This window comes from Gouania willdenowi, chromosome 8 (genome assembly GCF_900634775.1).
Source record: "Gouania willdenowi chromosome 8, fGouWil2.1, whole genome shotgun sequence".
Taxonomy (NCBI): domain Eukaryota; kingdom Metazoa; phylum Chordata; class Actinopteri; order Blenniiformes; family Gobiesocidae; genus Gouania; species Gouania willdenowi.
In genome coordinates, this window is record NC_041051.1 from 27848907 (window position 1) to 27876636 (window position 27730).

General features: G+C 37.7%; 1 protein-coding gene across 2 annotated transcripts; it reads right to left on the reverse strand.

Moving 5' to 3' along the window:
• hook2 (hook microtubule-tethering protein 2) lies at positions 1 to 26911 on the reverse strand. 2 transcript variants are annotated; one of them, XM_028455382.1, is made up of 23 exons: positions 26698 to 26911; positions 23195 to 23277; positions 22769 to 22841; positions 22631 to 22681; positions 19875 to 20007; positions 19613 to 19680; positions 18839 to 18904; positions 18681 to 18761; positions 16859 to 17019; positions 15411 to 15551; positions 11958 to 12159; positions 11763 to 11873; positions 9920 to 10007; positions 8741 to 8807; positions 5808 to 5945; positions 4221 to 4308; positions 3341 to 3346; positions 3151 to 3185; positions 2994 to 3076; positions 2708 to 2811; positions 2481 to 2588; positions 2328 to 2399; positions 1 to 1212 (listed from the first exon to the last, which is right to left on the reverse strand). In XM_028455382.1, the coding sequence occupies exons 1-23, from the start codon at positions 26740 to 26742 to the stop codon at positions 1084 to 1086; spliced, it is 2133 nt and encodes a 710-aa protein (XP_028311183.1). In that variant the 5' UTR covers positions 26743 to 26911; the 3' UTR covers positions 1 to 1083. The 2 variants fall into 2 exon arrangements, with proteins under 2 accessions (XP_028311183.1, XP_028311184.1); XM_028455383.1 differs by lacking the exon at positions 3341 to 3346 and having other exon boundaries at positions 3 to 1212.
• Between the last annotated feature and the right edge of the window lie 819 nt (positions 26912 to 27730).

Consider the following 27730-nt stretch of genomic DNA (forward strand, 5'->3'; position numbering starts at 1 on the left):
ACGATGTTGACCCTACTGTAAAGAAAAGAAGAAGCAATAAAAACACCACAGATGTTTTTTTTTTTTTCCTGGAGATGTGGGTTTATTTTAAGTGTCTACAGGATGAACGTTTGGTTCTCCTCCCCGTGTGACGTCCATGGTGCTACGATCTACAAACCAAACAGAGTGAAATCCTCGCGCATGCAAGAGTGCAGCAAACAATCACATCACACCAAACACCAACTAATTAAATAAGACACAAGTAGAAAGAAAAGGTGAACAAACAGCAGGACTCTGGTCGGCTGAGATTGAAGCACACACACACAGGGAGGACACGGTTACAGCAGCGTCGACACAGAAACCAACAACACCTCCAGCAGTTCAGTTTATAAGAAGAATTAAAGCTTATTCTAATCTAGATGACTCAGCAGTTTTAGTGTAGTGTTATAAGATCAGATCTCAGGTTTATATTCCTGTCCGATTAAAGTGAAGCGTGCAATTAGTTCGTACCCACAACCAGAAACCCTGATTCCATCATTAGGAGGAGAGGAAGACAGTTTCACAGCCATAATCACACACAGAGGCGACAAATCATTGAAATTACACTTTAAGTTCAAATGAAAACTACTAATGAAGAACCTAAACCCTGATCCTACAGATAATCATTATGGTTCCAGGCATTGAACAAAGCTACGCTCCTCCAGACAAAAGTGCTTTGGTCTGTTTTTAGACAAACTGTGAGTCAAGTTTTCAGAGGAAAACGCTGAGATAAGCAGCTTTTAGGGTCTCCGACCTTTACATAAAGTAAACTAAAAGGATCGAGCAGAGTTCTGTCCTTTGTAGCACTTCAAGTAGGATTTCAAAAAACCCCAATCCTTCAAAGAGTCGCTTAAAAAGTAAAAAATTAAAATCAAAATGTTTAAACAAAAAATCCTCAGGAAACTGGAGTGAGTCTGAGAGACTTTGAGTTGATGAAAAACACCTTAAAAGGTGACGCAGCCTCGTTAGGACATCGACTCCAGGATGCATTCACCTGTGGAGCCAGCAGGGGGCAGCAGTGAAGGCACACAGATCAGATCACCTGATCCCGGGATCAGCTCAGGATCATCTGGGGTTGTGTCGAGTTAGCGCTCTCCTGGCATTGGTGGACTGTCTCTGCTGAGCCAGGAACGACATGGACTGGTTGGAAGGACCGAGACGCTCACTGGAAACCTTCTGATGCAGCACCATTCCCTGAAGGAGCAAATACACAACTAATCAATCACTATTGATCAAACAAAACACAGGGAGGAGATTCAAGTATAACAACTCCTGTAGATTAACATCATTATTTATTGATATATGATTTCCTCATAATATTTATAGTATTTTTTTTCAATATTTGTGTTTCCCTTTGGGATTACTTTAACTAACTAACTATTGTACTTCAGCCAAAAAGCTAATATTTTAGCAGCATTTATGTTCGTCTGTTTGCAGGATTACATCAAAAGTACTTAATGGATTTTAACAAAATTTGAACCAAAAATAAATCTTACGCCAGGGGTGACAAACTCATTTTAGTTCAGGGGCCAAATACAGAGCAGTTTAATCTCAAGTGGGCCACAGATTTTATAGAAGAAAACAAGCAATTTCAATAGTATTGTTTACACTTCTACGTACACATAAAATACTAAATATGTAAAAAGATGACCATATCCAAGCAGTTAGTGACAGATATCAGTCCTAACAGGGAAATAATGTGAAATAATTTGAGGAAAATTGACAAATTTTGTACGAATTTAGTTTTTTTTCAACAGTTTAACATTAAAAATGACTGCAATCAAGTAATAAAGGCACCTGGAAAACTGTGAGCACCTGCAAATATTGTTGAGTTTCATTTACATAATGATGAATGTTTTCTCTGTCATTTTCACCTTCTCCTGTGGGCCGAATTAGATGCTCCAAAGGGCTGGATTTGGCTCCAAGGCCATGAGTTTGATAAGTCTTAAGCTACGGCAGATCCCTACATTTTGGAGGGAATCTAGATCACTATACTGATTCTAGATTAGTTTAAAAATGATGAAAAAAATCCTTATCTCAATGGTGAAATTTTAAAATTAATTTTTCAGTAATTGACCGATCTTTGACAAATTTGACTCGGTTATATCGGGTTGGTAATTTAATTACCTTACTGAAAATCATCTGGATCGGATCCTGATTGCACATTTCATTGTGATTTTTTCAAAAATAAAAAGTCTCCCAATGATACCATGATCAGGATCACTGATCCACGGCAGATTGTGGAGGCTTGCCTTCTCCGCATGCTCTCGTTTCAGAGTGAATTTCATGTTCCTGGGGAGGGAACTCACCATGTTGTACCAGGCTGTGATGAGGAGTTTCTCTTCTAGATCGTGTCGGGCTCGACTCTTCTCATAATCGTGCTGAAGAGAAGGAAATGTTTCCATCCATCAGTGTGGAAGGCACAGATTTAAATCTGCTTAGGTTAAAAAAAAGGAGCAAACCTCCAGATGCTGGATCTTCCTCTCCTTCTCCATCACCTGGTTCTTCAAAGCCTGGACGCCAGGCATCACAGTGGGCGGCTGCTGCTGAGGATCCAGAGTTTTAATCACCTGAACAAAGATAGCGAGGAGAGAACATTAAAGATCTCAAATCAAAGCCTGCAGAATAACTGAGTTAAATTAATACATCAAATGTTTTCCAGATGAATTTAATGAAACAGTACACTGACCGTTCTCGCTCGCTCCACGTAGCGTTTGTATCGCTCCTCCATCCGCTTCATGTCCTCGTCCTTCCTCCTCAGGATCTCCTGGAGCTCGTCGATCTTTTTGGCCACTGATGAGGAAGAACGTGAAAGTTTTATGTGAAAGCTGATGCTATTCACTTACACTTAAATAACTTTAGATGGGCCAAACATAGAACACAAATGAAAAAGAAAAAGTTGGAAACAAGGCCCTCATTCAGTGAAAGCTGGGCCTCGATGTGGCTGCAGACCACATGTTGAGTATCCCTCTTACTGTTTCCATCCACTTTGGGCTCCAGGTCGTCGATGACCTCTCGTTTCTTCTGCAGGTCTGAATGAGCCTCGTGCAGCTTCTCCCTGAAACAGTGATGGAGTTCAAACATACGTTTCTTTCATAACTCACAACGATAAACAAAGCAGGGGTAACTTACAGGTGCTCCTCTAGCTTCTTCTTCAACAGGGAGGACTAAAAGAAAGAAATAAAGGGGGGAATGTCATGAAGTAGTTGGTTGGAAAGGTTTTTTTTTTTTGGTTTTTTTTAAACACGTGAAAGCAAAGTCAAAGCTGTGAAAGGGAGAGAGCAATCATTGGCCAGGTGGAGAGCGGGCGGGCCGTACTTACGATGGCCTGATTTTGGCACGGTGAACCAACGGAGGTGGGCGGAGGGAGACAGACAGAGACGGACAGGCGTTAGAGGTGACTAAGCACAGCAAAACACGAGTTAAAGTCACACAAAACGCTCATCAAAGGCAGGCAAACTCATCTAAACACTCTCTCTCTCCCTCCCCCTCCAACAGATTCCCAAAATTACATTGAAGATAACAGTCAGCCCTTACTTTTCTCAGCATTAAGTCTAATCCTTGAGAGCTCCTGTCCTGCATGTTTTAGATGACTGTTTTTAATCCTTTTGTGAGCCAAGGCACATATCTTTATTGATGCAAGTATATTAAATAGGAATAAAATCAACACAAAAAAATTGTTAATTGGATTCTTATCAAAGTGTCTTGAATACAATACAATACGCATACTTGTTACATGGCGTGGGACGAATAAAAGTTTAAAAAACAAACAAAATGATATAATTAGAATTACAGTACAAATTACCTATTCTGTTTTATACAGTTTATTTTTTAGAATATGCAATGTTATATATATATATATATATATATAAATAAATATTACTATTAATAACAATAAAAACGTATGTGTCTGTGCTTGCGCCCCCTTTAACTTTTTTTTTAGTAAGAAAAACAAGTCCGAAAAAAGGTTTTTAATTATTTAGAATTTAGTAGAAGTAGCAACAAACGTGCACGTAGCAGGCTTAAAACTAACAGTGACTAGTAGTTTACTCTGTGACGGATTGGTTCTCTGTGCTTTAATCAACTTTCTGAGCTGTTTAAGAATTATCGGCTTGCACACTGTGTGTATGGTCCAATTTCTCTATTGGATCGATTGTAGAAAAGCAGAGAAGAAGAAGGAGGAGGAGGAGGAGGTCACTCACATCCTCATTCTTGCTGTCACGCTCCTGCAGCAGTTTCTGCAGCTCCTCGATGTGCGAGCGCAGCTCCGAGATCTGCTGCTGGTTCAGTCTGAGGGGAAAGCAGAGTGGAAACACACACACATCCACCTTCAGTGGGCTATGATACCTGCTTTTTACTCATCTGTTTTATCATTTGTGGGGAACTTGTGCATATATTTTTTAAATTAATAATGTATTTAAAAATAAAAAATAGAACAATGTTCAGACATGGAAGAATTTTCCAAAGAAAGCGACTGCGTTATGTTGCTATAATAACGACGTGGTTAAGTGAGATTTCTGACTGTATTAGACTAAAAGAGCCACTTTTTAATATAATGATGGATTAATTTTGTTGGAAATCTTTGTATTATTTATATTACTACATATAAAACCACTAGAATTTAGGGATGTCGCGATACAACTTTTTCATTTCCGATATGATACCGATATTGCAGCCTTGCGTATCGGCTGATACCGATATTAATCCGATGTCAGCATAAATCATACATAGTTATTTTATTTGATTTTTCCTTTAATAAAAAAATGATTACGTATTTTGTAGTGTGGAATGTTAGAAAAGGCTTGATCATGTGATGTCACTCAAACAGAGAACAATAGTCAGCAACAGGAGGTCTGAGAAAAACTGAACCATTTATTATTAACCAATGGGTTACATACATTTTAACCTTCAACATAATATCTACAGTGTTCAATATTTTAATAAAAAAAAATTAAAAAATTGGAAATTTGAATCCAATATTTGTTTTCAGGCCGATATTGAACCGATATTGATATCGGATCAGGACACCCCTACTTGAATTATCCAAGGCTGAAATGAAAATGATGAGTTAGGAATATGATCGTGTGATGTGATAGAAAATACAAACTAATAATTACGAATTAATCAAGTTTATGCACTTTTTCTTTGCAAAGTCAGGCTTCTTGTCCCTCCATGATAGAGAAGATTTGATTGGCCGACTGTGCTCTAGGTTTTATAACAGGATGTGGGTTCACTGAGTCCATCACTGTTTGCTGTTGCTGGTTTTTTTCTCTTATTTTGTAAACAAATTCTTTTACTGGCAGATTTTCTATAAATGTATTCTGTCTTTTCTCTCGTGTCATCATTAATGATCAGAGATCAAAATGATTCCAGGGTTTTGTTATAACCTTGTTGCCACTCTCTCACTAGATTAAACCATTTCTCATTTATTTATTCTGTATTTTAAGCCTTTACTGTTTGAAGCTCTTCAGAGCGTGTGTTGATTGGCCATTCTCTGCTCCACACCGAGCACGCTCACTACAGTACTCTCCTCCTTCCCACACCCTGGTGGTGAGCCTGGTGTTGTGATGGACACACACAGTCCACCCACATGTCCACATGTCCACACACACACACACACACACACACACACATACACACGGAGCGAAGGGGACAATCTGGCTTTCTGCTGCCTGTCCTGCAGCCCACACACAGCACACAGTCCAGAGGGCGGGCTGACATTTAGGCAGATATCACTCCTTCACGTCCAAGAACGCACAGCATGACAGATAGAACACATGCCATCCTACCTGTTCTGTGTTTCCAGAACATTCTTGGTGCGCTGAGCCTCCTCCAGACCAGCCTGAGCCTCCGTCAGCTCCCGTCTGTAGGTCTCCTCCTGGACGCACAGCATCTTGTTCTCACTCTGGAGACGCACCATCGTCTCTCTGCACACAAACACACAACGCAGGCAAACACCTGTTAAACAGCTTCTGTTTCAAAGTCAAACAAAGCTCCATAATGAGATTTATTAAACCCCCTCAACCCAATTCCTTCAATTATAATTTGCACATTGTGTTTTTTTCTTTTTTCAAATTTATGTCTGCCTTACAGTTCTTACATTTTTCACTATTGTCTTATTTAGTTTTTTACTATCTGCACTTTTTTATTGTGTTCCTGCAAAAGTGAATTTCCTCTCTGGGGATCAATAAAGGTGCATTCTATTTTTCCATTCTATTACTGGAACACTTTTCATGCAGACGAGTGAAGCGCAAAGTGCTTTTACACTAATTTAAAGGTCCCATATCATGCATTTTTCACCCATCTCCATTTGTTCAAAGAACCCCAAAAACATAGTATTTGATGTTTATTTTCCCAAACTCGCCTGTTTTCCAGAGCTTTAGCCTCTGAAAAGTGACTCTCCAATGTGCTGTTTACTGCCTGCTTGTGCATATTTATGAGTGACTTGCCTGCGAGGCTCCTGCATGACTCGCTCTGAGGCAGATCAGTGATCTTTTTTCTCTTGCCATCCACACACCGTTATTGTTTTCAGCCAAAAAACTGCACATTACAGTAAAACACATGGATATTTAAGTGGCTATTGTGCGAGTCCGTCTCTGCGCTGTGTGTTCATCAAGCATCTTCAAACAATCACTGGAGTGTTAAGCTGCTAATTCACTTTCTTCTCCTCCTCATCTTTATTAAATACAGGAATAGTGCATTTAAAGTGATAATCATTTGTTTATCACCTCAACCGTTGCGTTGCATTGGATCACAAACACGTCAGATCAAGTCAAAGGTGATACGATGTCTACTCCCTGGGTGCCTACACTGCAGTGTTCACTGTGGAGACGTGGCATCAGCAGCAGGCACTTCCTGGAGGGGACGGTTCATAATTCTAGTGACATCACTAGAATTGGAGGGCAGAGAAGCAGCTGAGAGAGTAGGATTATTTAGGATTTCTCAGAGATGCAGGAAGGAATCCCAACAATACTTTGAGGGTGCTTTTGATTAAAAAAAATATTGTAACAAGGTTAAAAGCAAAAAAAAAAAAAAAAAAAAAAGTTGAATTGCATGATATAGGACCTTTAAAAAAAAAATCATCAATCATCTGAATCTGGTTTTTATCTAGCAGACAAGAAAAAAAAGTGGCGTTTCATTTGATGTGTTCAGTCTCTTATTTCAGGTATCATGAAGCTACAGAATGACGGTGCATGCCGTGTTTATGGTGACAGACTTTCTGGGTCACAACTATCAGCAGTATCATCTCAACAGGGCTTCACGAGACATGCTAAGCTAAATTCTTATCTGTGGAGACAAGTCATGGGCACTTACAAACAAGATGTTGAGGTGTCACTTCTTGTTAAAAGTGGGGAGAATCAATTCAAAGTGTATTTCTTCTTTATGAAGCTGCAGCCCTGTGTAATGCTGTTCCAGAGTGTAAACAGCATTCCCTTACATTTCACCTGTTTTTCCTAAGATGAGCTGATCTGTTTGAGCTGTGCATGTGAACGGCTGTCACGTCGTACCATTTTGGTTTTTGTAAATAAAACAGGGTTTCTGAAGAGCTTTAAAGTATAAAATGACAACATAATACCCTTTGTTGTTTCCTGTGTTAATGGTTAGGTTGTAGCACAATAAAAAACAAGCACATCCCTCTTTGAGGCAGTGATCAAAAAAGTCCAAAGATGCAAAAAAAAAAAAAAAAAAAAAAAAAGGTCCGCACAACTACGTGGTTAGCTCCCAATTTTTTATGTTCAATGGTTAGGGTGGACATTATTCTATATCACATGCATCAAACTCAAGGCTCGGGGGCCAAATCCGGCCCTCTAGAGCATCAAATCCGGCCTGCTCGAGAAACAAAAAATTATGAAAAACAAAACCCAAGATAAATTATAAAATGTTTGAACTAATTCAGTTGTAGATATTTCAGTCCCCTCTAAATACAAAAATTCAATTGAAATCAACAATATTTACAAAGCTCAGTTTTCCAGTTCTTACATCAAATTGTTGAAATAACTCTTAATTTTTTAAAAATCTGGCAAATTTTCCCCAAATAGTTGCCCGAATATCCCCCAAATTCCTAAAATCATCCAAATTTAAGTGAAGATCCTGCAGAGACTGACGTACTTACATATTTTATCATTTGTGTGTCATTTGTATGTGGAAACCAGGGCACATTAATGTGGAATTTCTTCTTTTTCCACCTAGGATCTGTTGCCCACTTAAGCTCAAACTGGTCTGTATTTGGCCCCTGAACTAAAATGAGTTTTACACCCCTGTTTTAAATGCTGACATGAATGATGATAATGTGGCCCTCAGATCAAACCATTACATTTCTGTGGCCACGCTGTGGTAAAAGATGCTCATCTGTGCATTAAACCCTCTCTGCACTGTATTGGATGTAGTTTATTGTTTATTAAACCAGCAGACCAAATTTGGAGCTTGTGACAAATACAAACCAGTTGGAAAGAATTAAAGAATAAAATGCTAAAAGCACACTGTGTGGAGGAGCTAATTAGATAATTAAAGTCTTCAGTAAAAGCAGCAGTTTGGTTGCCTCTCTGCGTCATTATCTCAGAGTAGAATGGCTCGCTCGCTTTCCAAGAAAAGACATTTGTTTCTGTGCGTTTCTGACTAAAAGGACTATTGATAGTACAGCAGCACATTAGTAACGAATTCAGAGGAACTACAGCGTCACAGTTTGATTGCCCCGCTCTCCACCGTTTAATAATAGACCTACTTGAGCTCGGTGGGCATGATCTCTTCAGCGAGGTTTCCCACCGCGACGTCATTTTCACACAGGCCTCCTGCGGGGAGGGAGAGAGGGAGAGTCAGCTGGACACTTGGCAGCTTTCAAATCAGCAGCCTGATGTTATTTTTGGACTTGACCTGCGAAACAAAGACGTCAAACTCAAAAAGTGTTTTGTTCTTGAATTCATCTGCTGCCTTCAAACTCTTACAATTGTGACGCACATTGCAAACGCAGTGGGACGTATTCAAATCAGTGGACAAAGACCAGATTCATTAGAACAACACTGCATCATTAAGATTTACATTTATCCTCTTGTCGGACGTCATCAAGCATGTGCATCTCAGTTTGTGGGGTATCCCTTTGGAACAGTGAAAATTAAACGTGGGAGTTGTAATATAAAGAAATTACATTTTTTTTATTAGCAAAACTTATTAGATCAGTACAAGGACTAAAATCTGATGAGTAGGTGGACATGGGGACATATAGCTAGGCCTATGAATGCTTGTTTTTATGTATTTAAATACTATATATATATATATATATATATATATATATATATATAATGCAGTTGCTGAAATGTCAAATTTCTTTTGTTCTTTTTAAGTGAGCAATGATTGCTTTATATTGTCATTTGATTTATTTATCTCAAACATAAAACGACCTTTACTAATGAACAATATGATAAAACACAAAGTATTCTACCTTTAAAGTCAAAATCACAATATGCGAAATGTACAAGACTTGGTTGATATATATACCAGCTACGCTATAGAACACTTTTTACCCTAAAAACAGTCCAAGACTCAATGCAACATCAAACACAGCCAGTGATAGATGTTAGTGGGAAATTAGGGGGAAATCCTCAACACTGGGACACAAACGTGTTCATCAATTAAAATCCAGACTTAAAGCAGACTAAACAAAAACTAAAACAAAAAAAAGGTTTTGTGCTCATGTGGAGAGCAGAGTTGCCGCAAGAGAGAAATTAAATGTTGCAGGCAAAACAACAGGGATAACCGTCTGTGAGAAAGACAATTCTGTGGAGAAAACATGAATGTAAAGTCAAGAAATGATGGAAGAACAAATAAAAAATAGGTTATAGAAAATAATTTGATTTTTTTTACAGTCACACCTATTTATTCACAACATTCGCCGACACTTGCTCACCTGCTCCGCTGAGACATTTCTGCTGGACTTGTGCACACCTGAGCTCGTCATTGGTCTCCCGGAGCGTGTCTCGTTCTGAGAGCAGACGCTAAAAGAAAAAAGATTTGTTAGAACTAGGGTTGTGGGGGAGAAAGAAAAAAAAAAAAAAAAAAAAAAAATCGATTTCACGATATATCGCGATTTTTTGGGTGTCGATTTTTTTTTTATGTTAAAAAAATCAATTTACTTATTTATTTTTTCACATTTAACCCTATTTAATCAAAATGTTTGTGTAATTGAGCAATATTTCAATGGTTACAATGTTTTCAAAGTGTTGCAATGTTTACTTAATGTACTTGATTTTATGATGGCAGTGTGTAATGCCTGCAATATCCATGTATGTACAAACATTTTATTTTCATATAATCTGCTCAAATCAGTGTTTAAACTGATACAATAGAAAAAAATATAAAAAAAACTGATACAACAGGAGAAATTATTTTTTCTTATTTTTGTGCATTATCAGTAACTCAGGGTGATTTATCCTTAATGTTCTCATTTACAGTAACAATGCCGTCATTATGTCGTCATGGTTACTTTGAGACTTCTACACAGTAGTTTCAGTGAAAAGAAACTTGTTGCACTTTATTTTATGATGGCAGTGTGTAACACCGTTTTCTTTTTTTTCAGTGAAAATGTGCAACAACACTAATAATAAATAATAGGATGTTTTGAAGCAAATAGTTTTGACTCAGTTTGTCCTCTGAATGATCAATATCTTATGATAAACATGGACAGCAACTTGACTTTTCATTTCTACGTTTAATTTTGACATTAACTGGGTAGAATTTGCGATATATCGTGATAATATTGCATCGTGACCAAAGTATCGTGATACGTATTGTATTGCAACATTCTTGCCAATACTCACCCTTAGTTAGAACAGATGTAATGACATCAGTCCTACAGTATCCAACTCACAAAAAGGCCATTCAATTATGACCATCAGGCTAAAATCATGAAGTTTCCCTTCAGCTAAAGCAGCCTTACACTGTCTGAAAACTACTAAATATGCTTTCATACATTAATTTCTGTTGTTGTATTATTAAGTAGCACCTACAAAGTTTATAAACCCCTGGGCTGTGGACACTTTTCAGTGTTTGGTCAGGTAATAAGTAAATCTTTATATAATCAGTATTTATATACGCAGTAGTAAACACTGTATTTAGCACTGAACGCCATATGCTGTGCACGCTCACGTGGATGGAGTCGATGGAAATGTCAGTACATTGCATTTCCTGACGACTCCCACCTCTGAGGACATTAGTCACCGTCCTATCGCAGCACAGGAGCTACGGCGAGGAGTCGTTGGCCGTGTCAATGATTCCGTACAGCACAACATGTGTGACAACGCCATGGTTAGATCATTCATGTTTACGGTGCAATGAGAGACTGAGGTTTGTTTGCTTTAAAGAGTCGCAAGGATCCTATTGCTATAATTAATCTATTGACATACAATTCATCATCTTATTTTCTATTGACTTCTTATTAAATATGATCCATTCCCATACAATTGAATTATTTTTAATAACATGCAGACAACGTTTGTGCACTAAATTATGTTGTTTTGATAAACATTCAAAAATCATTGAGCTACATACTAAAAAAAATTTAATTCACCTTTTATCAGAAACAACCCTGTCCATCCACCTCATTAATGCCGATGTAAATCAGACATCCACTACTTTTTGTAATATAAAAATCAGGTTGTAACTTTGCGGTTACGGGGAAGAGGTGGGGCCTGATGTTATATGAACCAATCAGAAACAATCTCTGATACATGACTCATAGCTGCCAAACTCACTTCTTTCTCTTTGAGCAGAGCGTCAAACTTGTCATGAAGGTTCTTGTACTCAAACTGCCATTTCTCAGCTTTCATGGCCTCTGCAGAATGTTTGTTGTGCAACTCGTGAACCTGAGAAACGCAGGAAGAGAAAGACGAACAGCGTGAGATAAAGATAAAGCGTAGAGCAGCTTCTTCATCTCCTCTTCCTCCTGCCTGTCTCTTGTAGGCGTCCAGCTGACTGCGTACGGCGTTGGCGCGTCTAAGCTCCTCCTCCAGCTCACAGGTTTTCTGCATGTAGACGGTGTTGCGCTCCTCCAGGAGGCGAACCTGTCTGCGCAGGTCTCCCAAATCCTCCAGCTTTCGTTTGTACGTGTCCACCAGCGCCTCCAGTTGGTTCACCCGGTCAGACGAGTGTCTGCAGAGGAAGAGCAGAAATGGGAAAAATTCACCGTTTGCGGAGGTCACATTAAATAACCCAGGGCAGAACTTTATCAGTCATTTTTTACATTTGTTTGGTGGATAATATTAATTTTAGTCTGTTTTCAAATTCCCCTCCAAATCACACAAATTAAAATCTTTAGCCTGGCATCACTGACCTCAGGTATTCCACGTTTCAGAAAACAGACAGAAATCATGGATTTAAAATGTGACTTATAGCTATGACCAGGGTTGGGGTCATTTATAATTGTGATTGATTAATTACAATTGTGGCCAAATTACAATTGTAATATTAAAAATCTGTTGCTGTCATAATCGTAATTAAATTGTAATTGAGTTCAGATAATTGACTTTGATTTCTTTTTTAGAATTTTGGTGGCAATAACTACAATTATAATTTAACAAAACTACAAAATCATGTTACAGTTCTATATACAGTTCTACACATAAGTAGTTAGCAATTATTAAAATATGATTCATAAAGCTTTCCCACATTTTACCATTTAATAAAAATTAAATCTAGGGGTATAATGACACAAAAAGGCTCAGACGCCCACACCAAAAATATTAAAACCTATATTTTCATTAATTAGGAAGCCTAACAAGGTAACTAATAAATAGGAACTACATTCATTTCCAGTGTATTTTACAGCTGATTTAGGACCCGTTATAAGAGATGTTTACAGAAAGGACATGTTTTATGGGATTATTTATTAAAGGCTTAGTAATTGTGATTAATTGTAATTGAACTTTAATTGTAAAAAAAAAATGCTGGTCATTGTAATCATAACTGAATTGTAACTGAAAAAAGGAATTGACCCTAACCCTAAATATACCCTCACCTGCATTTCGTAGGATAATCACAAATTTTCCTTTCATGGGAAATGTGTAGCAAGTGTTTAGAGATAAACAAAAGGACTTAAAATATAGCGCAAAAGTCATTACTACGACACCTATGGAGATCCTGCAAGATTAGAGTGCACCGTTTTCACTTCTGACATAAAAAAAAATATGAACTTACAAGTGTTTTCTCATTTCCTGTGAAACATTTTTAGCAGGATTTTGGGAGGTTTTGAGGAACGCCTTTAAAGCAAAAGTGTGAAAAAAAAATTAAATTTGGGAACATTTTAAATGGCAATTAAACAGCCCTGCATGAAGCGCAGCTCAGTCCAAAGTCAGATTAAGTTATAATAAAATGAGATACAATTGTGTCACTTTTCTTTTAACTTTTTCAGAGTGACATATCTATGATTTTGTCAGCTGGCAGCACCATCTAGTGAGTAAATTGAATTGCATTTCCCAGTGGATGCAATGTGGCTTCACACGTAGCTGTAATTAAAGCTTCATGTGCATTTCAAATAAAAAATGAATAAAAATGCACTTTCACACTTCATCACATGGATATACGTAGATAGTAATGGCGTTTGTGGACGACATTGTACTGGAAATCCTATGATGCATTTACCTGTACGTAGTAGACAAAATACATTCAGGCATGCATCTTATTGACCGGAGCGTTCTAAGTGTGGGTTTTCTGTGGAAGGCAACATGAATACCGGTGACACTTACAGTCCGCAGGATAGGGTATATATAAAAATAATAATAAAAAAAAAAAAATCAAGCAGTTAATGTGTTAATTTAGACACCGTGTCCTCAACTCTGACGCACGTCTACATCAGTGCATGAAATCCACATTATCAACACAGATGTCGGAGAGCCGAGCTGAATGGACGTCTGTGTGTGGGCAGCGTGGGGAATGTTTCTGTTACAGCGAATCCATAAAAAGGGCCACAGCCTGGAAGTTGAAGCCTGGAGAGATCCAACACTTCAAGAATTCCCTCAGATTAGAAACCAACAAAGCATCAGATTATCCCTGAACAAAAATGGATTTGATAATCATGACGTAAAAAGGAGAAGTTTGCAGAGGACAGACGGCTCAGTTTAATTAGATCCAAGTGGATCAGACAAAAACGATCGTGGCATTTATTATTATTTTCTAAATTTAAGCAAAAAAGTGCACAAAGTAGTCAATATATTTTTGTCATTTAGAGCACTCAAGAGATAGTTATGAATGTGAAAAAAATAAGCTAATGCCTTTTGTAGGAACTTTATTTGTTGTAATTTATCAAATTAAGTTTTTACTGTGAGAAAAAATAAATAAAAATGTAAATGTCTGATTCGAGGGCTACATTATCAACATTAATGTCAGCATTTAGAATATAGACCATTCTAAGCAAAAATGCAAGAAATAAAGGGCTTTGTGTTTGTGTGTATTTTTTTTATATTTTTTGCTTTTTGTTTGTATTCATTTCGGGTAATTTTTTCTATAAAGTTTGTGTAATTATTTGTTTAAGTTTGGTGTGTTTTTTAAATTGTTTTGTGTGATTTGGAGTCACTGTGTATTTGTTGTTTTGTGTGTTTTTATTGTCCTTTAGAATATTTTTCAGTTATTTATTTGTCGTCGCCTCGTGTGTTTATGATGTAATTTGTGTATATTGTGATCATTTTGTGTATTTTTTTGTTGTGTTACTTATGGTTTTCTTTTGTGTATTTTTCAGTAATTTTGAATGTTTTTATTTGGGTTGAAAAAAGTTAAGGAACTGCACCATTTGCATTAAAAAAATACAACCTTACATAGTTATGTAGTTAATTGTTATAGGTTTGTTTCTTATTTGGATTAAGTGTGTGAAAAACTGGCATTCCTGACAAATGTACAAAACCAAATAAAAGTAAATACTCATTCTCAATAACAACAAAAAAAAGCAGCCTTTGACCTGCTGTAAATATGATGAAGTGTAAAAATCCAGATAATAGTTTGGATACTTTGCAAAGCTGTCGCCTGTTTGACACTTAAACAAATGATTGTCATTGTTAGCAGATCTTTTTGTTCTACTCAAGAAATCCTCTCTTTCTTGCTCTACATCTCATTATCACACATTGTTTACAGTGTAATCCCCATTTGTACTAATGCAGAAAGCTTACAGTGATAATTATGAATGAGCAAGAAGGCGGCGGAGAAAAACTGGACAACGTCCGTCCACGTGACTCGACACCCACCAGGCGTGACTTTCTACAGTTTTGTCGAGGACACAACTTGTTTACTTGCAAAAAGGGCCAACACACTTCATTACATAAGCCCCCCCTCCTCCCCCTCTAGTGCGTGTGTTTTCTGAATATTAGATGAGCCAGGCTGGTATGGAGAGAACTTCTTTATTTTTGGGGTCTCACCTGAGGATGTCCATCTCGTCCTTGAGGGCCTGCGCCTCCTGAGCCAGGCTGGTCAGAGTCTCGTTTTGGTGTTGAAGCTCGCCGACCTCGCGCTCCAGCATCTCTCCACGCACACGCATGTCGTCCCGGCTGTTCTCCAGCCTAACACACACACACACACAGCTCTTGTTACTCAGAAGAAGAGATGCTGCAGTACAAAAATAATAAAGATAAACACAAGTATAGCACAGTTTGATGTCACAGGCAGGAATGACGTCTATATATAACTTTTAGTTTTTTGTATTAATCCTTTAGGAGAAGAAAAAATAAAATAAAAAAAATCAGTAAATATTTACATAAAAACCATGATCTAAAGATGAAAGACATTTGTAATGAAAACAACTGCAATGAATGACAACTCTTGGTAACCCTTTACCTGGTTTCATACAGTTGAAATAAATGTCAGAGCAACTGATTTGACTTATTGTTTCTAGAACAGTATGGATTCAACTTTTGTTTTTGGATGAAGAAAATAAAATCACAATAATCGTTACCATCAAATCACAATACTTGCACGATCGGAATATAAATCAAAGTATCATGATGAAATCGAATCAGTAAAAAGCATATTGCCCCCACCCCTAATAAGTAACTATTAACAGTGTGATATGCATCATACGAGGATGAAATAGAGAGAGCGAAGCCAAATGTGTACAGTGAGAAGCTTTTTTTTCCAGCAGTTTTTATTTCCTCGAACTGTCGTGGCTAAAGATATCTAAAGTGTTTTAGATTTCTAATCTATTAATATTCTCCATCTTGAAAACAATGAAAAAGTAATAATGCTTCTTTTCCTTTTTCTGACTGTAGAATTTATTCTGTATGTGGTGCCAAAGAGGCCCATTGGTACATTAGATCACATGTGTCAAACTCAAGGCCCGAGCATCCAATTGGGCCCCCTGGAGAAAATGAAAATGACAGAAAACATGAATCATTGTGTAAATCACCAAATAATTCAGTTGTAAATTGTTGTTGAAAGAACTCAACGTTTTTCCAAAATCCTGCAATTTTTCTCAAATTATTCAACAAAAATCTCCCCAAATTAAGTTAAAATTGGTTCAAAAAATAAATCATAGGACATTTAAGTATCTGTCACTTATTGTTGATGCCTTCCAAATTTCAGGTCTAATTTATAACTGAAGTGCCAACTTAGACATATTAAAGTTGAAAGTGTTTGTTATGGTCCACTTGTGATCGAACAGGTTCGTATTTGGCCCTTAAATTAAAATGAGTTTGACACCCCTGCTTTAGATTAAAGAAAGTCACTTAAGTGCTTCTAACAATGTTTTAAAGGCAGAACAGGAATAAAAAGTACAAGTTCCCTGTGTTTGCATCATGATATTAATTGGCCAGCTCAGCTCTGAGAGAGACACACGACGCAGGTTCAGTTTGAGGGCAAACTATTTCTGTACCTGTAGTTCTCCTCCTGGAGCTGCTCCATCTGACTCTGGAGTAGCAGCAGCTTCTTGCCGGTGATGGCGGAGGCGTCCAGAGAGTCGCGGCGATTAAGCTTCTCTTTCAGAGAGCGCATCTCCGTCTGCAGGGACGACTTTTCCTCCAGAGCCATCGACAGCTATCCACGGGGAACATAGCACAGACATTGTTGGAAAAACAAAAACAGGAAAAAGCACAAAATACAAAAAAAAAAAAAAAAAGTGAATAAAAACTACATTTATTAGCATAGGAGAAAAAATGAGTTGTAGAGCAAAACCTTCACTGCTCTAAATGCAAAGCTGTCTTTAAAAAATATGCTTTTTACATGATGTGCTGTAAAGTCAGCTGGTGTTCAACCATCCCAGTATCAGTGGGACGATTGTTAGCATTAGCCTCAAGGTCAGAATCCACAAATAAAAGAATTAATATACTAATGTGAAGCTCTGGGATAAAAGAGAATGACTGAGGAGGATAAACCGTGTCCAACATGAAGACACGAGGCTCCATGAAGTCCCAGCACTGAACTTCAGAACAGATTGCAAGCTTTAGCCCTGGTCCAGCAACAGTAAATAGCTTTCAAAACAACACAAATGACTAATCCAAAACGTGTGGGCTGAGCAAGTAAACAAACAGGTGGGCCGAGAGCGGTGCAAATTATTGTTGGCTCCTGCTTCTCCATCCACAGGCAATGTGACAATGTTTAATCTTGATGTTCTTATGCAACTGTTGTCTTTTTAAATAAAAAAAGAAAATCTTAATTAGTCCCTTCTCAGTCGTGTGCAAAAACAAGCCGAGGGAACGCACAAAAAAAGCAAGCGTAAAAATAAAAGCCAAAGAAAATAAGGTGGAATCTGCTCCTCTATCTTTCAGAGCATTCAAAATCTAAACTTTGACACATGGGGCCTGTACTACGAAGCTGGAAAAGTATATCCGGGATTTATTTCCGTTTGCGGGCTTCACCTATAACAAAGATTCTCCGTCACCGAGCACCTGTACTATAAAGCAGGTTATCAACACTTTCACTTAACCTACAGTAGGTGAATTCAACCTGGCTAGATGCATGTCGTTCACGTGCAACGGGCGGTGATTGCAGCGTCTGACCAACCGCAATCACGGAAACAGACAGAAACACACACAGTATATTTCTTTAAAAAAAGTCAGATTTTTTTTAGGCAAAATTGCCCAGCCCTAGCTGACTGTAGATTAAATTAAATTCAACTTTATTTATATAGCACCAAATACAACAATAGTCATCTCATAGTGCTAATCAAAATATAAAATTCTTAAGACCAGTCCATCAGATGTAAATCTATATCTTTCCTAAAGGATGTCATCGGTAAATGAAAGGATTGCATTCATCTATTCATAATCTTTCTTTTCTAAAAGCAGCTGTCAGATCTGCACCAATCAGGATCTTGTAACAATGGGCAGCTCATTTTCCAAGAAAACCGATTTGTCAGGAGACAGGACTGTCATACTCGCTCAGATCTTATTCTTCTCCTGACCAGATTTGTCCTTCAGCCCAAGTTACCATGGTGATAGCCCATTAAGAAGTTAGCCAGCGTCGTGGTACAGGACACAACAAAAAAAATCCCAGAAGTTTGCAAGATAAAAGGAAATCCAGCTTCGTAGTACAGGCCCATTGTGTGACTGTATGAAGGCTGGACACAAGTGGGGAACGTAAACCCATCAAAGCCTCAGTTAGAACAATCATCATTAACAGAGCTCTTTGTATGTTTTTACCCCTCACAGAGTGGGCATGTCTGGGCGTGAAAAACAATGAATTTTTTCCAATCTCACCTGATGCTCGAGGTCTCGACAGCGCCGACTCAAATCCTCCTTCTCGTCAGCCGCTTCACTCAGAAAGTAATACTTCCTGGACTGCAAGAGAAACAAAAAAGAAAATATCTTTTCATCTGATGTGAAAATGAAAAGGAAGAGGTGTTTTAATTTTTTACCTGATAGTCAAAGCCTCCATAGGTTTCGGGGCTTCCTGGTTCAGAGGAAGGTTCCTTTGATAAGAGCTACAAGAAAAGCAGCAGACAGACAATAAGTGCAGTCATATACTTTTTGGTTAAACTTCTAAACGCATTATTAGTTTATACAACATAATCTGTACTACAGAGAATAAAAAGATGTCAATTTGGGAATTCAAATTAAATCACTTGTCCTCAAAAGGCAAATTCAAGCAGATGAGAATCAGCTAGAACAAAATCCCAGCCTTATGAGTAAATATAAGCTGCATATATATATATATATATATATCCAGTTCTGGTTGCATGTAGGAAGGGGTTGAAACAGTTCTCAGGTGTTTGCATGTTTAACAGAAATCAATTAAATCTGGGATTTTGTCCCCTTTTCCAATAAGGGCTTGGGAAATTCTGTATTGTGTCTTGCATTCATTAAAAACAGAGCAGCTGGGCCCATTGAGCACAGATAAAGTGCAAATAAAAAGAAACAACCAAAGGCAACACAAAAAAATTCCCAAAAGTCACTCATTTTATGATGAATGGTTACTTTGGTTTTGACTGCAATACATTTTGAATAAAATTTGACAACCATATTGTCAATTTAATTATCATATGCAACAGTGCAGTTGTTCAAATCAATTGCAAATTAACCACAGGAAATCATCTGATTGATAAGATTTAAAATACATTCAGAGGCTCTGGGAAGCCTTGCAGTGGAACGTTTTGGCAGGCGTCAGACTTTTTGAAAGCTGGCTCACTCACCTCCTGAATGGCTGTCATCACAACATGCTGGACAGACTCCTCCAGTGTCATTATCTGCTGGATTCTCTCTGTATGACAGAAAACAAGGAAGACGGGTGAATGTGCAGCGAAACACTGAGGACAACCGACAGCTAGATTTGCATCAAACCACAGATAATGAAGCTTCTGCTGTCTTACAATGAGGTGGCTTTAACACATGTAAGTGAATTCATGTCATTTGGGACCAAAGACGAATCACATGTGTCGTTTCAGGACGGCTCACCTTGTTTCTTCTCACAGCTGACAGCACAGCCCAACACCAGCTGCACCAGCTTCCCCAGCTCGGTGACGTCGCCCATTTCACCGATGAGGCTCACGTCGGGCAAATGCTCCTCAGACAGCTGATGACCGAGCACCTTTCAGAGGGAGGGAACAGGGTTGGGGTGAATTACATATTTCAGTTACAATTATGCTTTCAATTACAATCCAATCACGATTACAGTGACAGCATTTTTTCCAATTACAATTAATTTACAATTATTTATTATCCTCAGAAAGTTCATTACAAGTATGTTCTCAACTGAATTTCAGTTACAATTAATCACAATTACTGAGCCTGAAATAAATTCCAACCCCTGGGAGAGAAGGATCATACGTTAGGCTGGAGCACAAAAAAACATTTAATGAGCTATTGCAAACATAAGGTTGCTGTTAGAGGTAAACAGTTTAAAATAGTGATAGATTTTTTTTTTTTATCCTACACTTCTTCTAATCATTGTGAAGCAGAAATCACCAAGCATTAGATTGTAAACCCACTAATAGGGAACATGAGCTGGTATTTGAGACATGTTAGCTTGACCCTAATGATTTTATGAATGAATGCACTGCTGCAGTTTGAAAAGATGATCAAAGAACAATGGATGGATTACTTGATTCTTTCTTAAACCTCACAATCATCCCCAGAGTTTGTGTGGTCAACTGGCATGATGTCTGGCACACACACGCGACCAACCCACAATGCTTTGTAAGCAACTTAAGATGGTGACGCCAAAATCCTGAACTTGAAAAAACAACTATTTTTAAATTTTAGATACATACAAACACTTGACTACTTTGACATTCTTACTCAAGGTGAGAAATTAAAAATCTTTTTAAGAGTGCATCATATGCAGGTGCTGGTCATAAAATTAGAATATCATGAAAAAGTTGATTTATTTCAGTAATTCCATTCAAAAAGTGAAACTTGTATATTATATTCATTCATTACACACAGACTGATATATTTCAAATGTTTATTTCTTTTAATTTTGATGATTATAACCGACAACTAATGAAAATCCCAAATTGAGTATCTCAGAAAATTAGAATATTACTTACAACCGATAAGAAAAATTAAAAAAAAGATTTCTAGAAATGTTGGCCAAATGAAAAGTATGAACATGAAAAGTATGAGCATGTACAGCTGAATTACTGCAGTAATGCAGCGTGGCATGGAGTCGATCAGTCTGTAGCACTGCTCAGGTGTTATGAGAGCCCAGGTTGCTCTGATAGTGGCCTTCAGCTCTTCTGCATTGTTGGGTCTGGAGTCTTGCATCTTCCTCTTCACAATAGGTCAGGCGAGTTTGCTGGCCAATCAAGAACAGGGATACCATGGTAATTAAACCAGGTACTGGTAGCTTTGGCACTGCGTGCAGGTGCCAAGTCCTGTTGGAAAATTAAATCTGCATCTCCATAAAGTTGGTTAACAGCAGGAAGCATGCAGTGCTCTAAATCTTCCTGGTAGATGACTGTGTTGACCTTGGACATAAGGAAACACAGTGGACCAACACCAGCACATGACATGACACCCCAAACCATCACTGACTGTGGAAACTTGACACTCAACCTCAAGCAACCTGGATTCTGTGCCTCTCCTCTCTTCCTCCAGACTCTGGGACCTTGATTTCCAAAGGACATGCTACATGTACTTTCATCAGAGAACATAACTTTGGACCACTCAGCAGCAGTCCAGTCCTTTTTGTGTTTAGCCCAGGCGAGACGCTTCTGACGCCGTCTCTAGTTAAAGAGTGGCTTGACACAAGGAATGCGACAGCTGAAACCCATGTCTTGCATACGTTTGTGCGTGGTGGTTCTTGAAGCACTGACTCCAGCTGCAGTCCACTCTCTGTGAATCTCCCTCACATTTTTGAATGGGTTTTGTTTCACATTCCTCTCCAGGGCGGGGTTATCCCTATTGCTTGTACACTTCTATTAATGTGCTTGGACACAGCTCTGTGAACAGCCAGCCTCTTTAGCCATGACTTTAGTGTCTTGCCCTCCTTGTGCAAGGTGTCAATGGTCGTCTTTTGGACAACTGTCAGGTCAGCAGTCTTCCCCAGGATTGTGTAGCCTACAGAACCAGACTGAGAGAACATTTAAAGGCCTTTGCAGGGAACCAGGTGTCTTCAATATTGAACCTCTCCACAATATTCTAATTTTCTGAGATACTCAATTTAGGGGTTTTCATTAGTTGTCAGTTATAATTATTAACATTAAAAGAAATAAACACTTGAAATATATCAGTTTGCGTGAAATGAATGTATCTATTACACAAGTTACACTTTTTGAATGGAATTACTGAAATAATCAACTTTTTCATGATTTTTTAATATTATGACCAGCACCTGTACATCTTCTGAGATTCTTTTTTCTGTATGTGTTAATTCTTTGCTAAAGTAGTCTTTAAAAACTTGCCAAATTAAGTAGAACACCTTCTCCACCTTCTCCCTCGTTAATTTATTTGTATTTTTTTTTTTTTCAGAATTGTGAACTTCTAAGTAGAACTGGATTATTTGGGACAACATGCGTATAAAAAGTGGAGGATCGTTAACTATTCTAAAATATCTTAAAACTAATGAAGCCCCTGCAGTACCTAAAGACACACCAAGGGGGCGGGGACCTACTCATTGGCAAACCTGATATTTAGTGTTTATAAAAAGATTTTCTCATTGTATCCCAACATTTCTGACAGTAAAGTTACAATGAGAGAGAAGTCCTTACGTCATGGTAATACTCCAGCATGCTTTTGAGAATCTTTTTCAAGTTGCTGACCTGAAAACACAAATCCAGAGATAAAAGAACAATGATGTTCATTCAAATCAAAGTAAAGGACATTTTTGTCATCGTTTAATAAGTTACTTTGAGACGCCAGTTGTCCCCGTTGTCCTCCTTTATTCTACCCAACCACGTCGCATTAAACCAAGCAGGGTCTCTGTTAATGAGAGCAGAAGAGATTTAACAACAGACTCACATGAGGCCAAAAGGTTGACTTTTTAAAAAGTAATAAAAAAAAAAAAATTAAAAAAAAAAATGTGAAAACCTGCACATTGTAAAATTGATAACTAGCACAATTTTACAACAATTCTTTGCTTAAGAAGAAAAATACTGCCCTCAAGAAGCTACAAAGACAACAGGTTTGCGCACATGCTTGAACAAACGCAGATGACGTCACAGACAACACACGAGGCTCGTAAACACTAAAGCTGGTTTTCTAAAGGCTTTACCTCAATGCAACTGCAAAGAAACACTTCAGGAATGGCTTTCAGCGTAGTCGCAGTCACTTACATTTTGTGCAGAACGTGTGCGATGGCGACGCCACTTATCAGGTCGTGCTTGCTGGTGCATGACGGCACGTGGAAGGTCTGCAACTAAGAGTGAAGACAGGGAATACCTTTAATAACTCCAGATTAAGTACCGCTAATAACTAGGATAGACTGATATGGATGTTTTAGGGCCGATGCCAATTTTTTTTTTTCATCAGCCTTAGCCGATGACTGATGGGGACTGCTGAATTTCTTGAGCTGATACAATGATGATAACAAATGGTACGAGTCTCAATTAAAAAAAAAAAAAAAAAAAAAAACATTTATCGTTCTTTGTTAGGACGACAACCAGTAAAATATATTTAACAAATATTGAAAACAGGCGATGTAGAACACAAAAAATATTTCTGCTTTCTGTAAATAATGCGGATCAGCGAACGCAGCAGCCCGCATTGACCGATACGATACACGTAAAAAAAGGCAAAAATCAGCCGATAACATCCGCTGGCCGATGTATCGGTCTATCACTAGTTAATAACGTGCCTCGTTAAACACTGGTTTAACAATTTCGGAACACAACATTATGACTTGCATTTTCTCTGTAAATGTAGATTGCCCATTTATTGTATTTTTAATAATAAAATACAGATGTTTTTGTCAATACTTTTTGGGGATTTCTGTAAAATGTATAGTGGAAAAGATATCTTTAGTTATTATCTGCTATAGTAGATTTATTCAAAATAAATGAATACATCTAAAATGCGTGCTAATGATAAGACATGACCCAAACCAAGGAAGCCTTTGAATTAGAAATAGAGTGCAGCTAGATAATTAAAAAAAAAAAATTACAATGAATCTTTTGTGTTCTGCTTTAAACTGTGCCAAAAACTGAGACTTCATACAATTACAGAGGGATTTTATGCACTTTTAAATAATATTAGCTGGACTTTCTGTGGGAAAGTGTTAAAGGGTGGATTTTATTCTGATCTTAAAAGGAATTATATAATTTCATGTTGCCTTATATCAAACCCTAAGCCTCTGGGCTCACTGTAAGCTGCTTGTTTTCCTCCTGCAGACAGAGTCAGTTTAGAGGTGAAGGTGGAGCACAGTTAGCCTCTTTATTCAGGGACAATTACTGTCCAATTAAAAAAAAACAGACAAGACAATTATCGCAATAAAAACCGTTGAATATCAAAAACACTACTCATTTACCACGTCGTTTAAAGGTAAAGAGAGCAGACGCAACAAAAAGGTGGTACCAGGTAAATTTCCACACAAAAACCAGTAGAAAAGCCCATTAGAGATGGTACAATGTGAATACACACAATTAGGCTCAGTGACACCTTTACAGTTATCACAAAAAAATATGGTAGTGTTTCAGTGCTGTTTATCTACACGTCGAGTGACAACAACAGACTAGAGTAAGAAGGTGTTTAAAGATTATTTACTGAGGTAAATATCGCACAGAGAGAGGACAAAGTCTGAAATGTCTTCGTCGCTTACAAACTTACAAAAGCAAACAAACAGACCCACAAATGTAATCATTTCAGTCAAACATTAGCTAACCAATGGTTTCACTCAGGTTGATATCTGCAACAGGTTGGCTAAATTTAGTCTTTCCTGATATGATAATCAATAATAGGCCTGGGCAATATATTGAGATTTCTATTTTGGATATATAGAAAGTTACAATATATTATTTTATAACTTATTTGGTATTTTTAGGAGTCGCTGCTTTTGCTACTTCTCAGAACAGTATGAAAACCACGGTTACATGGATTGCTGAAGGAGTCGTAACCCAGACACACTACAGAACTCACTCACAAATCCTGTCCCTTATAGGAGAAAAAGTCAAAAGCAGTAAAGTAAGTTTGTTTAAAAATGTGCCTGTGGGGCATTTTGCATCAACAAATTGTTTTTCTGGTAAGACTCCAAGTTAAAAATATTGAGATTTATATCGCCATTTTGAAGATAAAAAAAAAACAGAGATACGAGTTTTAGTCCTTGTCGCCCCTAATCAATAGTTCAATACTTTTGCTAAAACATGACCAACTGATGTTATTGATTCCTGACTGAATTCCTTTCGTCTGTCGGCCAAAGTGTGAAGACTTACATCTGGTTTAATTTACCACTGAATAGTTAATACACAATACTGGCTTTAAACACAACAATTTTAGCAAACCAAAAACTAATCCTCAGGTATTTTGTTTTACCAAGTGTCTATTGATACGGAAATGTATCAATAGCCCCGGGACTATTGATACGGAAACGTACATTTTCTGGACCTTTTTATGGTTACACCGTGTCAGGATGGCCGAGTGGTCTAAGGCACCTGACTCAAGAATTATTGTGTCATGTACTTTCTTTTTTTCATTTTAACATATTTAACACGGCAAATTCCACCTTTAAAAACACATATACAAAAATTTAGGGTATTTCCTGGGTTAGGGATAGGGTTAAAAATACATATATACGAAAAAAAATAAACATTTTAGGGAATTTCCTGGGTTAGGGCTAAAATAAAAACGTTAGCGAGGTAGCTAAAAATGAATGAGCTAAAATAACACTGACAGAACTTTAAGTCACGTGGTGCACCTATTACGTCACCTAAACTGGCCAATGAGGGGCGCTAAGTATGAATAGACTGGCATTCTGTTCATACGTTTTCCATATGTAAAGCCACGGCCTTTATTTTAGAGGACAGTATAAATACATGATAGAGCATGTTGTCTTTATTTTATTACTTTTGGGCTGGAGGGAGATCATGGATAGTTCCATAAATTAAGTTGGATTGTAAAAAAAGTAAAAGCCAATTAAAAAGTTAATTAAGTTTCATTTCTATCCACTACTTTTCAGACAACTCATTTTGTTTTTGCACAGGTCTTCTATCCGTATTTGTGTTCAAAATGAAAATAATTCGAAATGTAGGAACTTGTTTAATATACGAGTACAAATATACCAGAACTACATCTGGGTTTTACGTTGATAAATAAAATCGTATAGTGTTTTCTCTTTATTTGAATTATTCATGTAAAATAAAATAAATTCAACTATAATGGACTTCATTTTGGGACAAAGTTAAGTAAGTTTAAAATAATCAAATAAAAATATTGTCAAATTAGTTTTAAGTAATTTCAAGAAAAATTTATGATTTTTTTTGTATGTATGTATGTATGTATAATTGTGTGCTATTAAAAAAGGACCATCATTATTTCAATGGTAATAGTCTGGATATACAGTAGAACATATATCTGTGAAATTTAATTAAACTGGTCTGATGTGAAAGATTAGGGGACGACACAGTAGGGTGAGTTTTGGTCCACGTACCGCATGTTGGAAACCTTTGATAAAATTTTTTTTAAAAAAAAGGTGCTTACACAGCTTCAAAGCTCGACTGACAGTCATTAATCAATGTTAAACAGTTTAAACCTAGCCAGTACTAGGCCACCTGTGGGTAAAGTTAGTCCTGTCCAGTGAACACCTGCTGTCACCTGGTTAGCTGCTGGTTAGCCCGGAAAAACTTACCCAGGTTAGCAGGGAGTCACACAGCTCAGCTTTGTCCACACTCATCGTGCCGTGCTCGGTCAGCAGCTCACGAAGAAGCGGCAGCTTTCGCCCTCAAACCGAGTTAAACCGAGCCGAAGTAAGGCGGTGTGACTCCCTCCACGTCAGTCAGCCATGGCCTCCCGCTGCGGCGGTCCAGTTGCTCCGCTTCGCCTTTTGAGCGCCGCTTGTCCCTGCCGGCTTCCGTACCGGCGGCGTTCCCATGGAGACGGATTAAGTTACGGGTCAGCGTGTCTGTTGACAATAATAGCCCACATGTTCTCCATTCCTCAAAAGATGTCAGCTGAAGAGACTAAAGCCTGATTCACACAGGCCAGCCACAACTTTATGACCACAGTGATGATATCTGTACTTTTGCGTAGTTTCCCTTTATTTCTTCTTTTGATGATACCATTTTTTTTTTATAATGGATGTATGAATTATTTCACAGTCTCAGAGGAATACAGCACATTTGTGTTATGTGTTATATATATATATATATATATATATATATATATATATATATATATATATTAATCTTACTCATCACATGAGAAGTGTGCCATGATGAATATGTTCGGAAGAATGAAGTATGAAACAACCTGTGACAGGACAAAATCCCCTTGACCAAAATCCCAACATTCAAAAACCGGAAAAACTCCCAATATACTAAACCCCAATGGACAAAATCCCAACATTCAAAAACCCAATGGAAAAACTCTCAATATACTAAACCCCAAATGGACAAAATCCCAATATTCAAAATCCCAACATTCAAAAAACCAACGGAAAAACTCCCAATATACTAAACCCCAATGGACAAAATCCCAACGAACAAAATCCCAACATTCAAAAACCCAATGGAAAAACTCAATACACTAAATCCCAGCGGACAAAATTCCAACTGGAAAAATGCCAACATCCAAAAACCCAATGGAAAAACTCCCAATATACTAAACCCCAATTGACAAAATCCCAACGAACAAAATCCCAACATCCAAAAACCCAATGGAAA

What these genes read in the sequence shown, in the direction of transcription:
- hook2 (XM_028455382.1), bottom strand. Translation starts at nt 26,742, where the DNA reads ATGAGTGTGGACAAAGCTGAGCTGTGTGACTCCCTGCTAACCTGG. An exon ending in GTGACTCCCTGCTAACCTGG is followed by an intron (nt 23,278 to 26,697) that starts GTAAGTTTTTCC and finishes CTTCACTCTTAG; the next exon opens with TTGCAGACCTTCCACGTGCC. An exon ending in CTCTGCTCAAAGAGAAAGAA is followed by an intron (nt 10,008 to 11,762) that starts GTGAGTTTGGCA and finishes TTTTTCTTTTAG; the next exon opens with CGTCTGCTCTCAGAACGAGA.